Source organism: Bacillus rossius, chromosome 1 (genome assembly GCF_032445375.1).
Source record: "Bacillus rossius redtenbacheri isolate Brsri chromosome 1, Brsri_v3, whole genome shotgun sequence".
In the NCBI taxonomy this organism is placed as follows: domain Eukaryota; kingdom Metazoa; phylum Arthropoda; class Insecta; order Phasmatodea; family Bacillidae; genus Bacillus; species Bacillus rossius.
In genome coordinates this window covers 306158028-306184112 of record NC_086330.1, presented here as the reverse complement: position 1 = coordinate 306184112, position 26085 = coordinate 306158028, and the positions used below count along the sequence as shown (strand labels likewise).

The 26085-nt window shown below is 39.8% G+C and overlaps 2 protein-coding genes across 2 annotated transcripts in view; one reads left to right on the top strand and one right to left on the bottom strand.

The window, feature by feature from the left end:
* The window catches only part of LOC134527865 (metalloproteinase inhibitor 3), a 104650-nt gene extending 104491 nt beyond the window's left edge, over positions 1–159 (bottom strand). Inside the window, exon 1 of the mRNA XM_063360844.1 lies at positions 42–159. The gene's annotated coding sequence lies outside the window, so the exon portion shown is untranslated. The remainder of the gene's footprint in view (positions 1–41) is intronic.
* The window catches only part of LOC134527890 (synapsin), a 167016-nt gene extending 144934 nt beyond the window's left edge, over positions 1–22082 (top strand). The window contains exons 7-10 of the mRNA XM_063360895.1: positions 9048–9253; positions 10951–11215; positions 12530–12713; positions 21916–22082. Coding sequence (XP_063216965.1) covers positions 9048–9253; positions 10951–11215; positions 12530–12713; positions 21916–22082 — 822 coding nt within the window. The remainder of the gene's footprint in view (positions 1–9047; positions 9254–10950; positions 11216–12529; positions 12714–21915) is intronic.
* Positions 22083–26085: the final 4003 nt, after the last annotated feature.

Here is a 26085-nt window from a genome sequence, read left to right as displayed (position 1 = left end):
GGAGTATAAGCAAGAGGTCTCGCCGACAGGCGTGTACTCACGTGTGCCAGACCCCGGCGCTGACAGCTGCCACTCACACGTCACGCGAGCCACGAGCCACGAACCACGAGCCACGAGCCACGCCACTCGGAGTCGGCGAGGCGAGTGAATTGGCGCGCTCTGCTCGTGACTTACCATAGCCCTTGGAGCGCAGAGGGGTGTGGAGGGAGAAGAGGGGAGCCCCACCCCTCCTTGCTCTTGATTGGGAGGGGGGAGGGGTGGCGTGGGGACACCCAGCAGCCGCGAAATGCGAAATCGGCCGGAACTGCATCCTTCCCCTTCCCGCTTCTCCTTGTAGTGTTCTGGGGAAACAGTATTCACCGACCTAAAGTCAGACGCCAAGTAATTCGCAGTTAAGGGGCCCGCCTCGTCAGGGGTGTATGTGTGTTAGTGAGGCGGGATGATAAGCGCGACGCTCGCTGGTGCTTCCAGCGCGGTATAGCCTCTAAGCGCAAGTCTCTGAACTGGCGCGCATTCGTCTCGTCGTCACAGGATAACTGTGAAATTTGAGCGGTGACCGTAACATTATATGGCGGAGAAATGAAGATAAAGGTGTTATGCAAGCCCCTTAAGTGCTTTCAAGAATCTGTACTGATTGTTTTATGCCTAAAAATTACTCTGAAAACACGCGTTTTAGGCATTTTAACGCTTCTAAAAATATAGTTTAAAAACTTAATCCGAAATTAAAAGTACTTTTCGGCCCTCAGCGAACTCTTAAATGCTATTCGTAAATAGGCCCCACTCGGATATCTTGAGTAGTTTTGAAATCGCGTTGTTTTTCCTGAAGCTCTGCACACCGTATGTGTGCCCAGGTAGGCGGGCCCCTTAACTCAAGGGGCTTCAAGAGTCGCAGCAGACATTTTCAGGGTTAACTTCACTAGACAGTAGTGGCAATGTCGCTGAAGGCTGCAAACTGCTTTAATATTCTTGGTAAGAATCTTTGTTTATTCATTTTAACCCTCTAGAATAAGTTTCCGCACGTCTACCTTTACTAAAATTAAAGTTTGGTTAAGTTCAGCCAGCGACAATGTACAAAATCTCGATTTCTTTTTTTATGTTTATTTAACATCTTAGCTCTCCGTTTACGGCATTCGGTAGGAGTAATTTCATGAAAATGGAACGGAAGTCGATGAACGGAAATGTAGGACAAAGATGGCGTACCCACGTGTAGCAACATAAACCCATATATAGTCGCTTTTGTAAAATTAGGGTACATTCCAAACGCATTGGTGTGCCAAATGAAACTTTAAAAGTGAAACTACCCTGGAATATATTTATAATTATTGCGTGTTGAAGTTTTCGCTCGTGTATTGTTACCAACGATACTGTTTTGTGTGTATACCAAGATTTACAAGGTACGCCTGACCTGCATTGAAACATATCCTTCCTTTATTCTATTTTTGTGCCACGAATCAATTTATTCATTCTTTTCGACTCTGGCATTAATTTGCAGGTTTTTAGTCATTATGTCATACTTACTTGTCAATTGTTTGCATGAAAAATACTGTGCTTTCATAATTGTCGTTATACAAATATTATATGATTTTTTTTCCCCCTTCAAACATTGGGACATGTTTGAGTAGAATGTCGCGTGGCATAGAATAACAGAATGAAGCCAACGTTGCTTACAAAACTTGCCCACATCATGCGCACTAAAGCGTCGCAGCTGTTCCGAAACCCCACGTAGTGAATCAAGTACTCCAACTTTACATTTTGTTCTTTTCAGTTACCCTCCCTACACCAGCGCACGAAATGCATCAGAACTATTCCGAAACTACCCGAAGCGCATCAAATGCACCGATTTTGAGAAAAATTGTGGGAAATAAATAAAAAATTACCCTAACCTACCTGGATTGGGTTGGGTTTATTTCGGTTAGGTTACTACCATATTGTTAAACAGAACTATAGTTAGGTTTTAAAAAATGATTTTTTTTTTACTTTTTTTTCTTTCCTAAAAGGAATAATTTTCGTATATTTATCACGCTCAGCTTTATTTTAGAGAATTATACGTTGAATTTCGTGTTGAGTTTCGTATTATAGGTTTATTTTCAACATGAAAACACATGGATCCTGCTCGCTATCGAGTTTAGATGTTTACACGTCACTGACGAGCACTGATAGACTCGCTCACAGTTTTATTTTATTAAGAAATATCCCGACTGCCAAAGTGTGATCTCGGGATATTCTCGGGACTGACCGGGGGTCGGTGAAACTATGAAAACCCGTGTTCCAACTTAACCCACTTCCCACTTGACAGTTGCGAACCGCTTCCGACCGAGTCCAGATTGCGGCGAGCTGAAGCGGTACTCGCAGTGCAGTCGTGTGTGTTTGGTGTCGACACTCCGCTCCTATCGTCTCGCGGTGTAGTAGACCGTCACGCTAGACTCTCAAGTCCTGTACACACACCGGGGATGGCCGTCACGTGTTGTAGACATCTCCGTCGCTCACCGGTACACACGCGGTCAGCACCACCGAGGGCTGGATGACTGCTACCGGCTCGAGGTCTGCTGAAGTCTTCCCAACCACACAAGACCTAACAGCACACGTGTGTTTGCAAGACAGCCTGGTGGTATCTTAGCAATTGATAGACACTTGTACTTGGCGAAATTGCTTTGGTTCATACTTGTGGGATGTCTTACGCACAAGTAAATACCAATGACAAGCATTAAGGACAACAATCTCCTACCCTCCAGGATGACTTAACGATTACTAAATGGTATTAACAAGTTTCCAAATCATGAGGCCTATAGGCCCAACAGTTCCCAAAACTTGGTGAACATTAGTGAACATCTGGCGATTAAATAGTGTGAGAGCCATCATGACAAGTGAGCGCATGAATGGTGTTCGAATGACAGAACTGAAACGAAAATAAATAACCAATGCAGCGTATTACTTGGTGAACATTAGTGAACATCTGGCGATTAAATATTGTGAGAGCTATCATGACAAGTGAGCTCAGGAATGGTGTACGAGTGACAGAACTGACACGAAAATAAATAACCAATGCAGCGTATGAAACTCCTTGCTCAGGGAGACTGATCTAAGTGAACGGTATGAGCAACTGGTCTAAGTAACTGGTCTGAGCCACTGGTAAGTGACTTGTCTGGGCGATTGGTCTAAATTAGTAGTCTGAGAGACTGGTCTGAAAGACCAGACTCAGACTGATCTGAGAAACTGGTATGATTGACTGGTCTGTGTAATTGGTTTAAACGACTGGTCTAATTGGTCTAAACGACTGGTCTGATTGACTGGTTTGAGTGACTAGCCTGAACGAATGGTATGGCCGACTGGTCTTAGCCACAGTTATGAGTGACTGGTATGTACGACTGATTATAGAGTGCCTAGTCTGAGTAACTGGTCTGAGTGACTTGTTTGATTGACTGGTCTGATCAACTGACCTGTGCGACAGCTCTGAGAGACTGGTCTGAGTGACTCTACAGAGCGAAGTGTTGGTCCTGCTTGATGGGGGGAGAGAGGAAGCACCGGATGGTATTGGGTAGTATGTGATATCTCTCAGTTCCTTGTGTAATCCTAAAAATAATAAAAAAAGCATCAATAGCCTCTTTAAAGAATTTTTATGCATTGCTGACGACAAGTCAACTTAAGTTCAACTAACCAGTAGTAGCAAAAAAAATGTAAAATGTATCATTTTCAGGATTAAAAAGAGGACCTAACTGAAAGGTCAGGTGCGACTTGGAGTATATAATATAATGTTACCCCTCCTGTTTTGTTAAATCTGTGTGGTGATTGGTTAGAACTGCCACTGGTCGGTAAAGTGGGACAGTTCTAAAGTTGCTATAGGTACGCTGAACTGATCCTTGGAGGAAAAAAAATTGAACAAAACACTTTGTTACGTGTTTTTAAGACATTAATTATTTTATTTCAATTAGTTTCAATTTTTATGAAACGTCCAGAAGTTAATACTTTAAATATTGTATTTTAATTTATTTAACACGTGATGCACACACAGTATCTTGACATATCGAAGAAGATAAGATGGTGCAAGGGGCCCCACACAGAACAGCGAGCCACGGCGAGTAGGGCTACCCCCCTCCCCCTCCAGACCCAACAAATTCACCAACCTGACCAGACACGCTACAGGCTCCAGCGACCACACACAATGTAGTCTGTTCCGCCCACTGCCCGAGCCCCATTTACGAAAATCGTTTCCTCCCCGGTCACCCAAAAATGTCTTCACATTCCCGCCCCTCCCTTTTCAACCCCTTGCCATAATTGTCCTGGCCCGAGCACCGACGAGACCTTTTGTGTTCGGCTGTGTCTCGCTGGACTTCTGTGTTCGGCTGTGTCTCGCTGGACTTCTGTGTTTGGCTGTGTCTCGCTGGACTTCTGTGTTTGGCTGTGTCTCGCTGGACTTCTGTGTTTGGCTGTGTCTCGCTGGACTGCTGTGTTTGGCTGTGTCTCGCTGGACTTCTGTGTTTGGCTGTGTCTCGCTAGACTTCTGTGTTCGGCTGTGTCTCACTGTACTACTGTGTTTGGCCGTGTCTCGCTGGACTTCTGTGTTTGGCTGTGTCTCGCTGGACTTCTGTGTTCGGCTGTGTCTCGCTGGACTTCTGTGTTTGGCTGTGTCTCGCTGGACTTCTGTGTTCGGCTGTGTCTCGCTGGACTTCTGTGTTTGGCTGTGTCTCGCTGGACTTATGTGTTCGGCTGTGTCTCGCTGGACTTCTGTGTTTGGCTGTGTCTCACTGGACTTCTGTGTTTGGCTGTGTCTCGCTGGACAGCTGTGTTTGGCTGTATCTCGCTGTAATATCTCTTGCCAGCACGGGCCCTTGCTGAGAGCTCCCCATGGGCCCGATAAATGCCGTATTTTTGGACAAGTCATGTCCAAAATGATAAATAAAATACGGTAATGGAAATTCTCGGTCGAGTAGTTATGGGAAAAATCCAAACAATTGGGTCGAAATAGGGAAGATTTTTTGAAAAACAGAAAAATCGCAACAACTCCCATAATATGAATAATATCGAATCCGTTTTAACGTATGATAACTCGGATTACCTAATGCCGAAAAATGTTTTCTAAATAAATTTTTGATACGACCAGCCATAACTGCATGGGTTCGAAAAATATTTTCACCGGACAAAAAAAACGTAACTGCCTTAGTAGACACCTTATCAAAACTGTTTAAATTGTTTGTAAATATCATAATTATTTTCCGAAACTTTGTCAAAAACAATGATTGATAAGATGCTTGGTGTTGGGAAGGATAGAAAAATAATTCAAAATTTTGTACCATCATCGCTATTAAATTCCTTCGTATTTATTTCATACATTTTACATATTATGTTCAAGATTCGATTAAAATATATTTTGTAACAACCATTACTGCAAGGGGAAGAAAAAAATATGGCTTTAAGGATATAAAAATCCCTTTTTGTTCTAATGTAAAGAAATATAATAATCAAAATCTTCCTGCGCCTTTAGGCTGTGCCGATAAGGAATTTCTTTTTTAACTTTAACTCACAACAAGAATCTGTTCACACACATTTCATTCATAGGAATTTATACGATAAATGTAACGTTAACTTAATTAAGAAATTAATAACATCACATACCTTTTAATCACTATCGCTACCGCTGACCAATGTTGATACCCCTTCCATAAGAGTAGCACAGAGCTGACCAGAAGAATGGTAAGCTTCCTTAATTGCATTGCACACACTCATATTTTTTGAAAAATACTCAAATACATTCAACACAATCTTGCGCTCCCTCCCGCGTAGCCTACCGATATAATTTCTTTTCGGTGTTCTAACTTCCATATTTTATATGTACGTAATAAAAATAAATGTATAAAATAAAATCACGTATGTTAATATATAATTTGTTTGTCAAAATTATAACTGTAACGAGTCAACGGACACAACGCGTTGCTTCGTCGCGAGACGCGATACTAACTGGCAGGCTGGTTTTCAGAAATGCGTGTCTAAGGAATACATGGTTGACTAAGGAAGCTATGTATTTGAAATTGCTTGCAGGATAGAACCCCACTTATCTAAACACACGACCCTGTTTCCTCTTACGACGGCAGCTTGTGAGAGAAACCTCTATTGCAGCGCGCTCTTGTACTGATAAGACACATCTTTAACAGCTATTTCCACAGAAACTGTAGAAGCAATTGAGATGAAGCTGCTTTTAAAAAACTAATTCAATTCATTGTGAACATTTTTCACACTTTCGTCTCCCATCTATCTTTAATAGAAAAAAAGTTTTCCGCTGGTCAACGTTTTGATGTGTCAGTTTATGAGAAAATGCATTTCAATATATTAAAAAAATTATTTAAGTGAAACCAGTATAGTTTTTGTCTTAACATTTGTTCGGTGGCATCCTAAGACATTAATTTATTAATAAAAAAATCTGAATGAAATACACATGTAGGTTGTTTTTTTTTTTATGTGAAACATCTCGGAATACTTCAAAACAGTTCGCAGTGAATAAGTTATGTTTTTTAATTTTTTCCTACACTTAAAATATTGTTAAGTATTCAAAATACGCATTGCCTGATGCGTATTTCGATGCTATACAATATGAAAAAAAGCTTGGTCCAAAAATTAAAATTTTAATTTAGTTTGATATTTGGCAACAACGCACGAAGAAACAAGGACAGCGCTAACGGCAATCGGCGTGTGTTAGAGAGAGAGAGAATGCGCCCATTTACTTCCACACTGCAATCTAAGAGTGGGATGCTCTTATAGCATACCCCTCTAGCTAGTGGCAGTCATCCAACCATCGGCGGTGCTAATCCCGGGGATATCAGCGAGAAGAAAAGATGTCTAACACAAGCGACATCCTTATCTGGAGAGTCTACAGAACTGTGGAGTATAGGCTGGAGGTGGACTATACCACGGAATCGCAGCGCCCCTAAAATTATCGACACGTACTCACTGTTTAAGCCTATCATTAGAGACCCAGAAATTGCTTTGATTCGTCTGGCTTCAGGGTAGAATTCAAAGTCGTAGGTGTGTTCAACCGATGTAAGCTTTCCCATTGGTTGATTTCTTAACGAGAACATTTTTATCCTTGTTAACTGGCACTACCTGATTCGCTTACTTCCCTCCTAGCTGGGCATCGTTGGCTCACGGTCGTAGAGGGGTGTGTCCAATAACTGCGGTCCAGTCATGAACACAGTGAGGATGTGTGAATGCTTGCATTCTAACTTGCGATTTAATGAGCGCGCGAAATGTCCGTATCTCTACCTATCATGAACTGACTGTGCAGATTAGTTTAGTTCCCAAGTTTAACGTACATTTGTATCCCCCGAGACAACATGCCATGCCGTATCTAATCACTATCGCTGCAGACAGTTTAATTGCCCGGGAAAATGTGCAACTATTAATTTACCTTTGAGATGTTGTATGTACCTACCGCACTTTTATTATTTACCGGCTCAGGTCGTTGAGGGATGCCACATGGTACTAACTGTTCGGAAATGTGCGGCACTAATATATAAGCATAGTAAGAATTTACGAAGAGTAAAATATATTCGTATGAGACCAGGGGTGTAATACCAGAATTGTTAAAAAAAATATGTCACGTTCATAGGAAACTCGCCTGAAATGCTCTGGCATCAGAAGCAGGTCCACCATCTTAGATTTGTGATGTCATGACTACCATATTGGATGATGTCATGGACACCATCTTGAATCCATCACCTGGAAATCCGCCATATTGAATACTATACAATTCTAGAGGCCACCATTTTAAATTCCGTCAGCTTTGATTAAAAAAGAATAATAATAATTTGAAAATGACGAACGCAATATTTTATTAATGTAGGAATTGTTAGTTCGAAAACGAGAAGTGAAAACACTTCAATTATTTTATATATTTTTATATTTCATTAAAAAATACCTGTAAAAGAAACGGTAGCCCTACTGAACTCGATGTCTGAGATTCGAGTTGAACAGCCACGCCTGTCGTGCGAGCCCGAAGAAAAAGACGACGGTATATATTGCTGGTTGATGAGAACATTGTTGCGGCTTGCAGTGAAGTGCAGTTATCTCTAAAACTAGAGTCACAATGTCTCGACCAACACGACACGACAAATTCAATTATTATTTAAATATTTATTAATTGTTAATTTTTTTCCTAATTGTTTTGATAATAATTATGGATTTTCAATATGGCAGCCATTTTAATCACAATTCTTCAGAAATTCCATATTTGTAGTCTCACTATTTTGGTATTCCTAATCTGAAAAGACCAAAACGAATTCTCATTTTGGCCTAATTGCGAGCCATTCTCTTTCTCCTGTCGCTTCGGTATTCAAAGAGGCAGGGATGAATATATTGGCATTGATATTCCTTGGGGTAGTTCGCTTTGTGTTTCAACCTTAAAGCTTGCCTATCAGTTTCGCATTATCTAGGAGAATTTTATCCAAGTATCCTTTAAGCTGCACTATCCTAGGTGGTCAATGTGTTTAGTTGCGGCTTTATTGAATTTGAATGTTTCTGTCGTCGTATACTATGTAATCTTCTTCAATAATTGCATTGGCAAGCACATCTTGTTCTTTTCAGTTTGTGGTCACTTGTTCCACTTCTGAAGCTTCCTCAGACGTTTTATTCGAGGCTTTCTTATTCAATATCATCCGCACCGCAATCGGGTCTTCTCCATAGATAATTGGGTAGATGGCCATTAGCAATATTTTCCCCTGTTCAGATGGTGTAGGCACTGTCGCCCATAGGTTGGGCAAGTAATGTTTGCACAAAAATCTGAATGCTCAATAAATACACTGCAAAACAATCTTCTTCCTTCCAACTGGCAGCCGACTTCTAACTAAACCTTGCCTTATTTGGCCTGGTCATTCAGGACACATTTGCTTCTGCACTGGATGGTTATTTGCGAGCCAACAGCGGGCGTGTACCTGGAATGAAGTCAACCAATGACGAAACATAGGCGATGGTACGGTGCTGGTGTAGGTGCAGATGTAGATACCGACTTCCACGGGAACAGGCAGGGCTGTGGGGACTACTGACATTGTCGCTTGTTGCAGCTGAGCTCAGCGCGCTTCCCCGTGGTCTTCAAGCTGGGCCACGCGCATGGCGGCCTGGGCAAGGTGAAGGTGGACACGCACAGCGACTTCCAGGACATGGCATCTGTGGTGGCTGTGGCGGGCACGTACTGCACTACTGAGCCGTATGTCGACAGCAAGTACGACATTCACGTGCAGAAGATCGGGCCCAACTACAAGGCATTCATGTGAGTCATCCTTTCATTCATAATTATTGTAGTGACATACAAGCATAGCTGTTTATAAAAAAAACAGTTGTTCTTTTTAGAAGGATGAACCGCTTAGCTATCTTATGATACATCATATATTCTCCCGATTGATAAATATTTCGCTGTACTTAACTGTATGTAATATGTGCTTGCTTTGACCTCAAACAGATGGTTAAAAATATCCCAGAGGAGAAAAATCATTATTATCAGGGTATACGGCAATACATATAGTTTAAATCTTAAGGGAGTTTAAAAAATAAAAATAAAAATACAGATATGGCCTCGTAACCAGTGGCAATATCTACTAAGTGCATGCACCCCTACAAATTATATGAAAATACATACAGGAATGTGAAGTCTAGCCTGGCAGTCAAATATACAGTACACTCCCGATTATCCGCGAAATTAAGTGGCAGGGCCACCGCGGATAGTGAAAATCGCGTATAATCCACAAAAAGAGCCGAAAATGGGAAATAAAAAAAGGAAACATTAAATAGAACTTAAAAATCTACAAATTTATTTACAGTAAAAGTTACAATTAACTGTAAAAATTATTATATGATGCTAAAATTTTAGCACTTTACTGAATAATTAACATACAATACATTTCAGGGATGTAAACATAAAAGTGCTCGGTACTTACTTCGTAGCAAGGATACAGTACATAGACTTCATTAGACACTAAAAAAGCACAACTCTTTAAGTTTACAACTTTTTGAAAAAATCAGTCACTTGTGTTTGTTTCTTGCTTTGGAAACATATTTTCTTAATACTTGATTGAATTTCCGCAACATAAGTTTTTTAGCCAACTGCGCATCGTCGTCTTGTTCCTCTAATTAGTGAAGCAGTCCGACGATGTTTTGCAAAGCCGCTTCGTGAGTCATCTGCGCCTTCGCACTGAGCTCGCCTGTGGCGTTTTACTGTATACTGCACACAATAGACTCGTCAGTAGAGTTCAAATTTGCTCACTTGTAATAAAATACAGATTTAGATATTTGCTGTATTTTTTCGTAGCATACGCGGATAATAGGGAGTTTACTGTACAGTGAAATGGTGTAACATATAACAATATGTGATCACATGATTGCTCATATTTATTTATTTTTTAATGGAAGAAGAAACGAATGAAATTTTACGATAGGCTGGGGTAAAAGTATCATTCATTCTAGATTATGCGCATAAATAAAATTCTAGCTACAGCACTGAAACACTATAACAATATAACATCTTATTTTCAGTAAAATTATATGTGCATGTAGTTAATATTTAATACGTATAGAACTCTATAATAATTTCTCCGTTTAAACACTGCATGGTGTGTAATAATTTGACAAGAGTTTAACAAATACATTTTTTTTTTTTTCAGTTTAAGCAAGTCAGGATAGTTTCAACTGTTAATTGGAGGCTGACTTGTGAGACATCTCAACTAGTTAGCATGGGTTTCGTGCCTTTTTGGTGAGGGTTTCTCATTGGCCCATAGTCCTCAGATAAACATTAATCCGACATGCATGACCATGTTTGGTCAAATTTATGTCCACCTAATTCATATTTGCCAGTTTCATGTGCACACGATGTTCACTAGTATGTTCCACTGACAAAAGTTTTAACAATAATCAAGCGTATGGAGTAAGAGCAGATATTTCAGACTATATGGATGACTGTACGACACCTCGCAGGCGCAAGTCCATCTCGGGCAACTGGAAGACCAACACGGGCTCGGCCATGCTGGAGCAGATCCAGATGACGGACCACTACCGCGCGTGGGTGGACGAGGTGGCCGAGCTGTTCGGCGGCCTCGACATCTGCGCGCTGGAGATCATCGTGGGCAAGGACGGGCGCGAGTTCATCATCGAGGTGAACGACAGCGCGCTCACGCTCATGGGCGACTCTCAGGAGGAAGACCGGCGCTTCATCGCCGAGCTGGTCGCCTCCAAGATGCAGGTGAGCCGGCACCTTCCACGCGCCCCTCAGCTACAATGTCCACGTTCTCACTCGTGTTAGGTCCTCCTTTGGATAACATCACCTTCCATGTGACAATGAGCGAGTATAGGACCATGTTCTCCTCTTGACATGGAACTTGAGGTGCTTGCCCCTGCTGGTGGAGTTGTCCCACTTACAAAACAGTCACTGATCCTCATTTAAAAATGAGATAGCCTTCCTCCTCGTGGGTCCATACACATCAGCTATATCTTCACAAACACGACGCTGAATTGTAAAGGTGCCCCACTGAAATCATGGGTTCTCACTTGGATTGTGGAATTCTCCACACGCCTAGAGGCACCAGGTTTTTGCGAATTCATTTGGTAACAGCGTGGATTCAAGTACATATGCATCTGTTCTACGTTGGTTATTTGACCGAAGATCTTTTGACACACTCTGAACGACTCCGAGCCAGTTATTGACAGGGAGAGACAGTGTTGGCCCAATCACATTGATAACATTACACAAAATGAAAATATTCTTACCTTGATATGGGGAAACGAGAACTCTGAAGTGATTTGTATGTATTGTAATTAGTCAAGTCTCGCCTGAGTGGTAATAATATTTCGAATAACTATGTATCTACCATCTATAATTCAATGGCTACCTGGAACAACATTGTTACCTATGATACTAATATTATTTTTTCAGGAAAAAAGTAACTATTATATTGCATAAAATATTTCTCTTCCAAGGCAAATACTTTCAAGTAGATAATATTATATTTTTTTAGGTTTTAAAAGATTATTGCTAAAATACAGTTTTATTTAATAAAAATGTTTAAAACGTACGCAATAAATAGTGTTTGCTAAACGTTAAAACATGCAAGTTCATGCCCGTACAGCGTATACAGCTGGTTCAGCTCTTTGCCTAGTGGTTAATATTAATGATGTTTACAACTCTTCAGACATTCTCTGGCCGATCTGCTGGCTCAGAGATCAGAGCCTGAGGTTAAAGAGTCAGGATCGACTCCCAGTTGGGTCGGGGGTTCCTCACTTGTGGAAGACTTCATTCTCAGGTTGAAGAGTGAGTGTTTAGTGTCCCTTCACCACGTCACTTCAGTATCATCCCGCCCAGTGACTTTGACATGCAGTGGCTACAGCCACACTGCCGTCCGGGACATGTAGCATGCGTGTGGCCAGGAACTCACCACGAGCGTGCCATTCCAGATGTGCCCCACAGTCTTGTCACATCACCTAGCTCGGAGGACGGGGTGTGTGTTCTCCACCCGGACCAAGAGTACAGTGACGGCAGGAGATGGCGCTGTGTCCGCAGGCGCACTGCCGGCCGCCCATGATCAAGACCATGTCGCGTACCTCCATGTCGAGCCAGAGCGGTGTGGCGGGCAGCATTGCTTCGCCCATCGAGGAGCGGCCCGGCTCTGCGCTGTCTTCCACGGGCAGCACGGAGTCGCCCCTGCCCTTCAGCGGCGCCCCTCAGCCGCGCCGGGACTCGCAAGGTACGGCCAAGAGGCGGTACAGTCTGCAGCCGCAGCGCGCCGTCCACTAGGCCGGTCTCCCGAGCCCCGGCTAGCTGTCGTCTTGGAACCTCTTTCCTCTCCGCTGATCCAGCCTAGCTGCTCTCCTCACCTTTAGCAGTATCACCCTCCACATCATTACCTAAGCTCCTGCCTTTGCCATTACCTCCTCCACCACTATCCCAGCCTTCTGCTTCATAAACCCTAGCTGCTCTCCTCACCTTTAGCAGTATCACCCTCCACATCATTACTTAAGCACCTGCCTTTGCCATTACCTCCTCCACCACCATCCCAGCCTTCTGCTTCCTAATCCCTAGCTGCTCTCCTCACCTTTAGCAGTATCACCCTCCACATCATTACCTAAGCACCTGCCTTTGCCATTACCTCCTCCACCACTATCCCAGCCTTCTGCTTCATAAACCCTAGCTGCTATCCTCATCTTTAGCAGTATCACCCTCCACATCATTACCTAAGCTCCTGCCTTTGTCATTACCTCCTCCACTACTATCCCAGCCTTCTGCTTCTTAAACCGTAGCTGCTATCCCCATATTTAGCAGTATCACCCTCCACATCATTACCTAAGCCCCTGCCTTTGTCATTACCTCCTCCACTACTATCCCAGCCTTCTGCTTCATAAACCCTAGCTGCTCTCCTCACCTTTAGCAGTATCACCCTCCACATCATTACCTAAGCACCTGCCTTTGTCATTATCTCCTCCACCACCATCCCAGCCTTCTGCTTCCTAAACCTTAGCTGATATCCTCATCTTTAGCAGTATCACCCTCCACATCATTACCTAAGCTCCTGCCCTTGTCATTACCTCCTCCACCACTATCCCAGCCTTCTGCTTCATAAAACCTAGCTGCTATCCTCATCTTTAGCAGTATCACCCTCCACATCATTACCTAAGCTCCTGCCTTTGTCATTACCTCCTCCACCACCATCCCAGCCTTCTGCTTCCTAAACCCTAGCTGATATCCTCATATTTAGCAGTATCACCCTCCACATCATTACCTAAGCTCCTGCCCTTGTCATTACCTCCTCCATCACTATCCCAGCCTTCTGCTTCATAAAAACTAGCTGCTATCCTCACCTTTAGCAGTATCACCCTCCACATCATTACCTAAGCTCCTGCCTTTGTCATTATCTCCTCCACCACCATCCCAGCCCTCTGCTTCCTAATCCCTAGCTGCTATTCTCACCTTTAGCAGTATCACCCTCCACATCATTACCTAAGCTCCTGCCTTTGTCATTACCTCCTCCACCACTATCCCAGCCTTCTGCTTCCTAAAACCAAGCTGCTGTCCTCACCTGTAGCTTATCACCCTCCACATCATTACCTAAGCTCCTGCCTTTGTCATTACCTCCTCCACTACTATCCCAGCCTTCTGCTTCTTAAACCGTAGCTGCTATCCCCATATTTAGCAGTATCACCCTCCACATCATTACCTAAGCCCCTGCCTTTGTCATTACCTCCTCCACTACTATCCCAGCCTTCTGCTTCATAAACCCTAGCTGCTCTCCTCACCTTTAGCAGTATCACCCTCCACATCATTACCTAAGCACCTGCCTTTGTCATTATCTCCTCCACCACCATCCCAGCCTTCTGCTTCCTAAACCCTAGCTGATATCCTCATCTTTAGCAGTATCACCCTCCACATCATTACCTAAGCTCCTGCCCTTGTCATTACCTCCTCCACCACTATCTCAGCCTTCTGCTTCATAAAACCTAGCTGCTATCCTCATCTTTAGCAGTATCACCCTCCACATCATTACCTAAGCTCCTGCCCTTGTCATTACCTCCTCCATCACTATCCCAGCCTTCTGCTTCATAAAAACTAGCTGCTATCCTCACCTTTAGCAGTATCACCCTCCACATGATTACCTAAGCTCCTGCCTTTGTCATTATCTCCTCCACCACCATCCCAGCCCTCTGCTTCCTAATCCCTAGCTGCTATTCTCACCTTTAGCAGTATCACCCTCCACATCATTACCTAAGCTCCTGCCTTTGTCATTACCTCCTCCACCACTATACCAGCCTTCTGCTTCCTAAAACCAAGCTGCTGTCCTCACCTGTAGCTTATCACCCTCCACATCATTACCTAAGCTTCTGCCTTTGACAGTACCACCCCCTTCATCAATGTCTTAGATCGTACCTATTGTCCACAACTTTCCCCTTTTATTTCGCACAATTATTTACTAAATGTAACAACAGACTTTTTTTTTGTAAGCTGTTGTATAGTACGATGTTTACTTGTATTATCAATTGTAAGAATTTAATGTTTAGTTTTAAAATGGTTGCAGTTGTGCAATATTAACTTTAAAATGTTTTTAAACATTGAATGTATACATAGCAAAATAATGATGTTAAAAATTATAGACAATACTGTTCTACTGAAAGTCACTCGCAGTAATGATTATACCCTCAAAATATCACATGAAGCCAAGATACCAATATGTATGTAATAACCACCATAAATTTCTGTGCCAGTTGTTACTGATATATGTATATTTAAAACAAACTTTTTATGTAAAATATCGCAAGCTCTACTAAGATTCACTTGGTATATTTCTGTTGGTAATGTAAACATAGCTGTTTACACAATCTTCCCACACAATCTCAATACTTCCTGAAGTTGTGTGTAGACGTGGTTGTAGAATTCAATGTTGTTATCTCCCTATCGTAACACGTATGTGACTGGAGTAAATAAGGTTACAATACCACATTCCAGGACTTTCGGGCTGTACCATTCTGACCAACAAGTTTTTCCCCACTTCTCGTTGTTCTGTCCATAGCGTTTCTTTAGTGACACTCGAGAATCTAACATTTAGGACAGATGTGTACGGTCATAGTTAGGTACCAGTAAAGGATATTTCTAGCGTGTCACCTCTTTTGAAAGCTTCGATTTAATTCCTAAATTACCACTATGGGCCAAGTTGACAGCGCTGATTCTAATACGAAAAAGCAAAACTAAAATACAAAATTAAATTTTTAAAGACTGATTATATTTATGAAATTTTTTGCAATAAATTAATTTTCCATGTTATTTTCAGATTTATAGTGATAAAAATATTTCAGTAATCAATGATTTTTAATTCAAAACCCAGTCACTTATAGCTCAATGGATTCCAAATATTTAATTATGTATGTGATGTAAACATTGCATGTAAGAACATGCATTATTTTAATTACTTGTAGATAATTATTTTAACACCCTTGAAGCGGACGAGCTATAGGTGACTACGATGCTGGGAGGTAGTTTAATGACTGGAATTGCCCAGATACATGAACTAGGCTCATCACCAAATTAGTCTAAAATGTAACTCACAGAAAAACTTTTTTTTTTTACTTTCTAAGATAAGTGACAACATTTAATAATAATATATTATTTTATGAGCTTAAATTGAAATAATAAATTTTATATTAGGCATACACAAACGTATTTTTAAGTTAGCTTTAAGTTAATGAATTGAATTGGAACCTATGATTGCACTTGACTGTAAGATTAAGTTGAATGACAGTTCAGATGAATATTATTTTGTTTTTTATCTTACAAGACAATATTACTGAATAAAAATAGCTCAGTAAACACAAATTTAACTACTTTATTAAAAATATTAATAAACCAGTGTTAAAATACCTTGACCATTAAAACACCAATATAGTTAGTCCCTTCGAAATAAATATTATTTCTCTATTGAACGCAAGACTGAGTAAGTAATGCACTAAAAAAAACAACTAAAAAACATATCACCAATATGTGTCAAATTACATTATCTCAATCACCAGATTAGTTAAATCTGTTTGTGAGCAAAAACTGCCAAATTTATGTAGAATAAGTTTGTTACGTGTATTTCCAAAGAAATATTATCTTTTAACTGTGATATTTTTAAAATGGTTTTGGTCCTTTCAATAATTAAAAATCATGTTACAGTAGTACAACAAAGTATCAACAATGTGATGTTTAATGTTGGTAAAGATAGAGAGAGAAGATTGTCTCCCTATTGGTTAGTTTAAATGGGTGTTCAATTGTATTTCAAAATGATTAATCCACTGTAATGTTATGCTTCTATCATTAATTAATTTTTATTCATAAAATAAGAATGTTTGATAGCTTGTAAATAGTTTCATCAATTTAATAAGTATTTTAATTGCATTAAAAACTTTAAAAATGAATTTCTACTTGTATCCCAGCATGAAATGAGACAATAACATCGCATGGCGTACAGTTTTGAATCAACTATTCGTGTGTAACCATTTTATTTAAACCCTTATGTTTTAGAATATCGTTCATTAATCTCAAAAAATTTGTTTTCTCAAAATTCTGGAATCATTAATTATTCAGAATTTCGGGAAAACCAGGGTTTCTTTTAAATTTATGAATGATATTCCTACCCTGAAGTGTTTAACGACAAAGACTACATACAGACAGTCAATTAAAAACTGTGTATCATACGACTACATGCTGTCAATTCGTGATAGGTTCAAAATTTGAATTGACATGTGTTATATAAATCATTAAATAAGTTCTTATGGAATTGATAAAACCATTTATAAACAATTTGTAATTCTTCTAATATGAATCCAATGTAAAGCATAAGCATAGAAATGCACAAACAGATCCTTCAGGATACAAAAATAAGTTAGTTTACTCTGCCTCTTTCCATTTCTTCTGTGTCAATAATATATATTTTTTTCAGAACAAAATAAATATTCAATATTTAAGTGGAAGAGAGTGCATAGAACTTTCAATACGTCTGTAATTCAGAACAAATAGGGTAACTTCGGATAGTAAAACTACAGTTCATTCAAAGATAATGTAGTTTCCATCAACATCAGCTTATGTGTGGCTGTCAAGATGGAAGCTGTTGTTAATGTCTTCCAAATGTGCACTTTTCCAACACCCATAACAGTACACAACATTGTAACTGGTGTTAGTTTTGTGTGAGACAACTAAAGTTTTTTACTTATGCTCTCATAAGTATCGCTAAATGCTTTAGAATTGTTTTGAGTAAATTCTGATGTAATATATTTTAGGCATAAGTGTAATAAAATAGAAATTGAACTTAAACTTGTTTGGTTCTGAGTTAAAGATGTTATTTAAATACGTTGGCATTGACAAAAGAAGAAAGGATAAATTGATTTTTAACAATTCGACCATGCATATAAAGAAAATAATATAAACAACAAGAAATCTGTTGATGCTAATATAATAGAATGTAAGATTATTTTTTTCTTATATTTAAAAATAATCCACAAAAGTGTTTAGCTATTGCGAAATTCATATCATAACGATAAATTCTTCAGCAACAGTAATGAATCATCTTTTTAAAGTCTAAATGTTCTAAAAATCCATCTGTTGGCCGGAAAAAATGTTGACGTGTCTTACTGCTCTCTCCTCTGAGTTCCTTCCAAGTACAAAGTATGAGTGGCTTGAGTTGAGTCCACGTGACTGTGCTGACGCTCGTTTCAGATGTACTTAGGCCCTGTACTTGCTAGTGTGTGTATAGCAAAAAACTGGTTCCAGATTTTAATAGTTGTAGACTGCACATAAGTGGTGTTTGTAAGTTGTTTAGAGCTAAAGGTGTACATAGTAGCATATTTCAATCTGAAATTGCAAGTCCGTACTTAAAGTTTTTTTTGTTTATAAATTAGAAAACATTTTCAATTTTAACTTTTGGTGTAGAAGTGCCTTTTCAAAAACTATTCACGCCTATATTCGTATGGTCACGCCTTTATTTACAATGCTCCGTAGTTATTATTTTTAATATCAGAACCATGTTCACACAATAAAAAAAAGCAAAAAAGCATACAAAATAATATCGTGAATACAATATTATTATTAAATACCTATTCGAATAGCTATTATTTTAAAATCATAATACCTATTCGAATAGCTATTATTTTAAAATCATTTGGATCCTTTGAACACAAACTTGGGATTCTGGTCGAGCATATACTTGTGAAATGACAGTGCAACAGGTTTCCAACCATATCCTGCTACAGGCAGGTCATGGCATAAACTCTATTGCAAGTACGGTCCTGCAATGCTGCAATGTAAATGTAATGTATTATTAGTGTTGAGCCAAGCATGGTTAAGTAATATTTGTATGTAAGGAACAAGACAAACGTGTTTTAAAATGTTTGCTGTTAATGATGTGCGTTTTGTCAATCTCTTTATTGTACTTTGTGTGTTGAAATTGGAAGCCTCATTGTACGTATTCCTAGTATTAGAAAAATACACTTATGCAAAAGAAAAAGTAGGAAACAAAATGAAAAAAAATTCTATTTCTAAGATGGTGATAAGCATACTTCAATAAAAAAAATGTACTTTCCATTTTTATTGTTTATTTTACATTATCTTGCATTTTACTTACTTAGTCACAAATATTATTTTTATGTCTTAGGTACAGTTAGCCCTGCTATGGCGTTGGTCTGTTGGTCTAAAACTCTACTTTATTAAAAATCACAAATTTCGTATAACACGTGGTCTGCTGTTTCCAATTTAGGCTAGAATTGAAATATATTTTGGCATTGAAGGTTCTAAAAAAAAACTATTAAGTAAATTTTTTATTTCTTAAAATCGTTGAATATTATCAACTATTGCTACATTATTGATTCAATTTAATTCACTAGTAACAAATACAAAATTATAAATGAGGAAAATAGCCCCTTATGTGCCCAGACACACCAGATTATCGATTATCTTAGTAACATTTCCTAAGCGGGGTACATACTCAAGGTATCAAATATTTCCACATCACAGAAATCAGTGGGTATATTTGAAATTAAAATGATTGTAATTTCCAATAACAAAATGGAAAAAAAAATCTTTATAAGATCTTTTCACTTGTGTCACAGTCCCATATTAAAAGTTTTTCGCGAAGCATAAACTATGAATGTTTTGTTCTAAGTCTATGTTTTATCTTTTAAGGTTGGAAAACACTATTGGTGGTATCTCTACCATTACATTAAATAATATATATTTTTAAGAAACTGACAAATTGAGATAATACATTATAAGACAAGGCGTTAGCAAATTGTGCCTCACGCCTGGTAGGTATGCAGGTCACTATGCGCACAGGAGTCGCTTGCTGCCTACCTCACTAGGCGCTGTATCTGGTGTTTGCATTTATTTTTAAGGCATTTGTAATCTTAACTCCCCCTATAGCTTAGACACGCGCTATCTGTATTTTAATCGCAAGGAAATGACGGGTACTACACTGTCGCAGTTCGGTAACTCAGCCTCCGACACAGTCCCACTGCCTCGACCGTATGCAGCACGAGGCTCTTATGCGCCACGCAGCTTGCCTATCCACCTGCCACAAGGGGGCAGCATCGTAGCTACGCTTCTCGGGTAACTTAATCCTTGTGACCAGACCAGCAGTCTCTCGAAGGAATGATTCGGAAACAGTCTTTGTAACGCGAGCGGACGATTAAGAAGATTTTAGCTAGAGTAAAAATGAGGACGGGAAACTAACATTGCTATTAAGCCCGTATTTTGTAAGTGATTATGTTTTATAATCTGTTACAACACCATCCAAGTGGAAGGACTTTGGCAACATAATGAGTACAGGGAACGCGGTGTTGTTGGATGACAGTCACGGTGCCTAACATTGTAGCAGGGTGTACTGTGCTTGGTGATCTGGAACACTGTCATGTTTCATTTATTAGCTTAGTTGTTACATATAACTAACTACACAAGATATTTGCCACCACAGTGACAACGGATCATGAAAAGACTATGTGTAATTCATCTTGAGCTCTCAGGTACAGTTGTTTCACGATCAAACTGAGCACCAAGTCCCACATACACCGTTATACAGACACAGCAATGTCGGGGGTTCGTTTAGCACGAGTCCTGCGTATAACGAACAGTTTTGTTTCCTCTCTGCTTTGGACTAAGCCTTAGTGGACCACCAATCACTTTTTCTGCTGGGCTGCAAATGAGTTCATCTGCATCACGGATAATTCATCACACGCTCTTCATCAATTCCCGCAAACCTAATTACCCTTTTCTCTGATCTCTCCGGGTCTTTTATAAATTTTTCCACTACATTTCAGTTAATATTTCCATAGAAAACAATATAAATTTTACCAATTCTTGCTAACACCACAATAATCACGTCACACTCGTGGATTATTCAATGTCGTGACAAAACTGTGCACACAATGACAACTATGCACAATGAAAAGTAGCTCACTTGATTGTGAACCAACTTGAACCTGCGCAACTGTCTGAGAAGTGTCCTGTCTGACACCATGTGAAACATTTGTGTTGGTCAAAGACTGTCGTGTTCTCGGAGGTGGACCAGTGGAGATCAGCGAGTCCTGTTGGTAGATGATCTGCTTGTCTCCAAATCAAGAATTTCTGAGAAGATAAAGATCACAGTATGTCACAGCCACTATTTATATTCGATAAGCTCCTGAACTGCGGCCGAATCGATGTTGTGTAACACTGTTGATTTTGCAGTCGCCATCTTCAAGGTATCCGTGTGGTTCCCTGACTTTCACATAATCTTGCGCGTGCAAGGTGTCCTTTATAATTTTTTAAACGAACCGGCCAATGAGGCAAGAGTCCCCTAACTGATCAAAAGCTATAGCCAATCACGAAGCACGCCTTACACTGACGACATGGAGAGCTACAGATCCCCATATAGCCTATTGGCTGTGACACACTTAATTACTCCCATTAACTCCTATTCGATTATTTATTAAAAGGAACCCCCATTAACTTCTGCCGTGCAGGGCGAGAAAGAAAAGATCCTTGGAGAAGGCGGACGCAACGTCGACCTGAAATTACGAAGAGTTGTTTCTCGTCCCGGCTGGGCAACAGCCCCAACAAGAAGTCGCGAAGACTGACTGAAATATGCTGGCAAGTACATCATTCCAAACTTAAAACGTCGGAGCCTCTACCTTCTTATGACTTTGGAGACACGGGTTAAGCAGACAGATCTGCAGGTCATTCCATCACGTTACATCTGCAATTTTGGTGATTGCTACGCAAAGTCTTCAGACCATCCCAAACCGGCAGAGTTCACTGGTCCAGCTCTGTAGCATGTTGCTCTTGTTGAAGCTGTAGTACCGCGCTTGTAAAGTTTGATTTTTGGAAATAAAAGTCTTGTTGGCACTACACTCTGCGTGTTTCATTAATCCCCCGGGGGTGTTCCCGTGTGGTTGCAGCCTCGCAGTCGAGCGCCACGGGCGCCGCCCCCGCACAGCCGCCCCCGCCGCCGCAGCGGTCCGTGTTCAGCCGCCAGGGGTCCGCGGCCGGCGGCAACGGCGAGGACTCGGAGGACACCATGAAGAACCTGCGCAAGACCTTCGCCGGCATCTTCGGCGACATGTAGAGCCGGCCGCGCTCCACCGCCTGTTCTTGCGAGAAGCGCGCGCTCCAAAGATGAAACCAACGGTCCTGAGCGGGCTCTGGATGCACCCATGATCCCAATACCTCGGCGCAAGCGCCCCAGGAGTTGGAAGTTATGCAGAACATTGACTTGTTTTTCTTCTTACAAACTTACTAACTCTTAAACACACACATCAAAGGTCGAGGTACATGGAATTGTTAGTCTGACAACAATTGGCGAGTGTCTTTGCAAAAATTCTGTTCGTGCCCTAAGTTTATTCAATCAGTACAATGCATGTTAAACGTTAACATATTTTAAAATTCGAAACTGAAGTAGTGGGTCCATTCGATGAAGTTCATCCCAAGCCCCGAGACACCTGTTGGCAGGCATGCTTCGGTACCCCGTGACTGCAATCAGAGATAACACTACGGAACAACTATAAACAGGTCTTTAGAAACACAGCACCGTCAGAATACTAATCAGCAAGGTATAGAATTTGAGGGCAATGCTTTTCGATTCCAATCAGATAGGAACAGAACTTCGATAACTTGATCCTGACTTAGTTACAACCAGTTACATACGGGACTTTCAAGCCTAGATACCAGCATGATGCAAACCTCAATTGCATCGTGACTCAGATCGGCCGTGTGGGGCATCGATTTCCTCGAGACTTCAGTCAGACAGATACAGGACTTTGTTACCTTGTCGGTCTTGGTTGCAGTCAATCAGTTAAGTACACAAGCCTGATCAGTGGCGTAGCCAGGATTTGTGTATGGGGGGTGTTAAGAAGCATGGCGGCCCCCCCCCCCCCCCCCCCCCCTGTATTAAAGCGGGTGGTCCGGGAAAATTTGGATTTTAAGGTGTAAAATTGTGCTATTTTAGCAGTTTTCGGTACTAAAATTTAAATATTGTAATGGTAAAAATTTTATTAATTTTAATATGAAATTTGTTTGAGTGATGAATAAGAAATTAATTAAAGATTTGGTGCTAAGGGGGGGGGGGGGGGGGTTTGAACCCCTAAACCCCCCCCCCCCCCCTGGCTATGCCCCTGAGCCTGATAATATCACCATTACAATTATTTGTATATGTGACTTTCATACTGCGATTACGACACTGGCGGATCCAGAAGGGGGGAATCGTGGATATGGGACTTAATTATATTGATACCATCGAGGTTGCAATCATTTAAAAACAGGACTCTGATACAAGTGTGATTCATGTCGGTTACAAACGCAACTCTGAAGCTTTGGTCCTCTGCTCCAGGCAGACATGATTTGTTATTGATATTAAAGTGAAATTTAAATTTAATCTAGTAATTACAAACTGAACATTCATAACAAAAACTGAAACAAGGGTGTAAGATTGGACACCAGTTTGTTTTAGAAGTTAATTTCAAATTGAGTAACAACAGTCATTGGGTTTGAATCAAAATTAATTTTTCATTATTTCAGATAATCACAAGAATTATTCTAATAATGGATAGGTAGTCTATTTTATCCTGTGGCCGATTAGTTTTACAGTGTACATTATCATTTTTAGACACTTAAATTCATTAAAAAAATTATTTATATTTCATGCCAAGGTACAGTTTATTATTAAGTGGAAATAAACAACATTATTAAATTGATATTATTTTTCCAATGACAATATAATGGTGGGCTTCTGTACATATTAGAAAGTTATAAAGAGCTATATTTAGAATGCAATTATTGGTTATTATCTGTCTGTGAGGTTTTCTTTACATTCACATACTAGGTACTGTAGTATTCTCTGTGCTACAGATCAAATCTTTTGTTAGCAGCCATTGAATAACTAAGTATCGTAAAATTAATATATTTAATATCCTCTTTTAAACAGATAAGTCTCGATCAAAATGAATCAATAAGAACCTGTCACTTTCTCAGTTTACAAGTTGTTGCTACTTGCTACTCAGTGGCGCACACACAAATTCTTCTACTTGGTGAATTGTTGATGAGTGAGAAGGTAGTGTGGGGGGGGGGGGGGGGGGGGGGGGGGTGTTTGAGAAAAAAAAAACAATATACAAGTTATTCTATTTTTCTACTGTCTTCCACGTGTGCAAACCACAGATTGGGGATACATACAAACAGTACAAATAAATAATGTTTTATACACATTTTATTTAAATGTAAATAGTGAATTTGATAAATTACATACATAAAGAATGATCTTACACTCAGTTATTTCCTTATCTTAAAGGTGGTCAGGAGAAGGACAAATCCATGTGTGTGCCCTTGCTGACGACAGAATCACTGAAATTCACTGCAAATAAGCAGACATCACTGCTGTGTCTGTCACTCGGATGGTCCATAAAGGGTACAATGGTTCCAGTGGGAGTGGTTTCTGATTGGCATGTTTCACAGGCGCGTAGCCAATCTCTCAATTGGTTTCAACTTTGGAGCGCAGGTCGGCAAAATGAAAAATGTTTTTGCAACGTTCAACCAAAGAAAGGCCTTCATTTTTGGATGATAAATATGTTGTTACAGCTGCTTTGCTTTCTCGATGATGATCCAAACCGTTCAGATATGTATATAATTAAAAATAAATAAAAAAACACATAAATGTTCATGTACTTTGTTGATGACATAGTAGAAAATTAGCATACCACATCACTACTTGTCCACAATAGGCCATGTTATAGTAGAGGTGTTGACTTTTCAAACTCCAGTAAACAATTTTCGAACAATTTTCATATTTAGTGACCATGTTTATCAAAACTAGTTACTTTGCGTGTACTGTGAGATAAATAGTCCATAAATCACAATTACAAATGTACTCTTTATGCTGAAATGAATATTGCCATCTCCAGGCTTTTACTAACCGACAACTTACATTACAAGAAATAATTGTAATTCTATAAATTTATAATCTATCGCTTTCTCATCTATGTGCAGCACAATGTTATCGGAAATATAGTATAAACCAATACCAGACAGCTCTATGTATCAACACAGGCAAGTGTGACACTGCAAATAATATTTTGTTAATGGTTATACTAAGTATTTTATTATCTGATGACAAATGTTTCTCACTTCTGTTAGGAAATTTGTATAATGAGAAAAACAATTTTGCTATAAGAAAATTTTTTTTGCTGTCATAAAGTAGGTATTGTAAATTGTAAAAAAAAAATACGTCAATACTGCGCATTGCTATTTATTGGACTGATTTGACAGCAACGGCAGGTTTGTTGTGCAAAAATCAATGCTTCCCTGTATTTGTTTCTATTTTAGTCAATTCATGCTTTTTTAAAATATGGATGACATTTTAACCCCAATCTATTTTCTATTAAGAAAGAGTACACATTGGGGGTCTGACTACCCTTCGCATGGTGAGCTTTTCCGGTGCTAAGAACTAGGTCGATCATTTTTTCAAGACCAAGATTTGCAATTTTTAAGTTTTAATCACAATCTGCCCCAAACATTAAAATGGGGAAAAATGCCATAGTTCATTCCCTCTTCACGCTACCAGCTACAATAACACCTCAGTTACCAATACTAGCTAATAAATGTGAAGTCGTAGTAAGAAACCATTAACGACATACATACTTGCTATTTCACAGCCATCTGTACTACAGTTTTAACACATGCGTGTTCACCTCCATGTCTAATTAGAGCTGGCGAGAAGTGCTGCAGTCTTGATGCCCTCTGTTGCCTTCGTGCTAATATACAGTTCCACACCAGTGCTCATAGAAATCCCCCTCACATGTGCGCTTTACACAAGTATGTCTACTATTGCTTACAAATTAAAATTCTGAACAGTCCTAAAATGTAAACAGGTAAACAATTACATTTTTAAAAAATGTTTGACAAGGAATCTACTACATTAATTATTTTATATATATATAATATATATATATATATATATACACACACACACACACACATATATATATATATATATATACAAACACACACACATATATATATATATATATATAATGTATTTTCTTAACATTAATTGAAAAATTTACCTACCACAAAAACTTGGT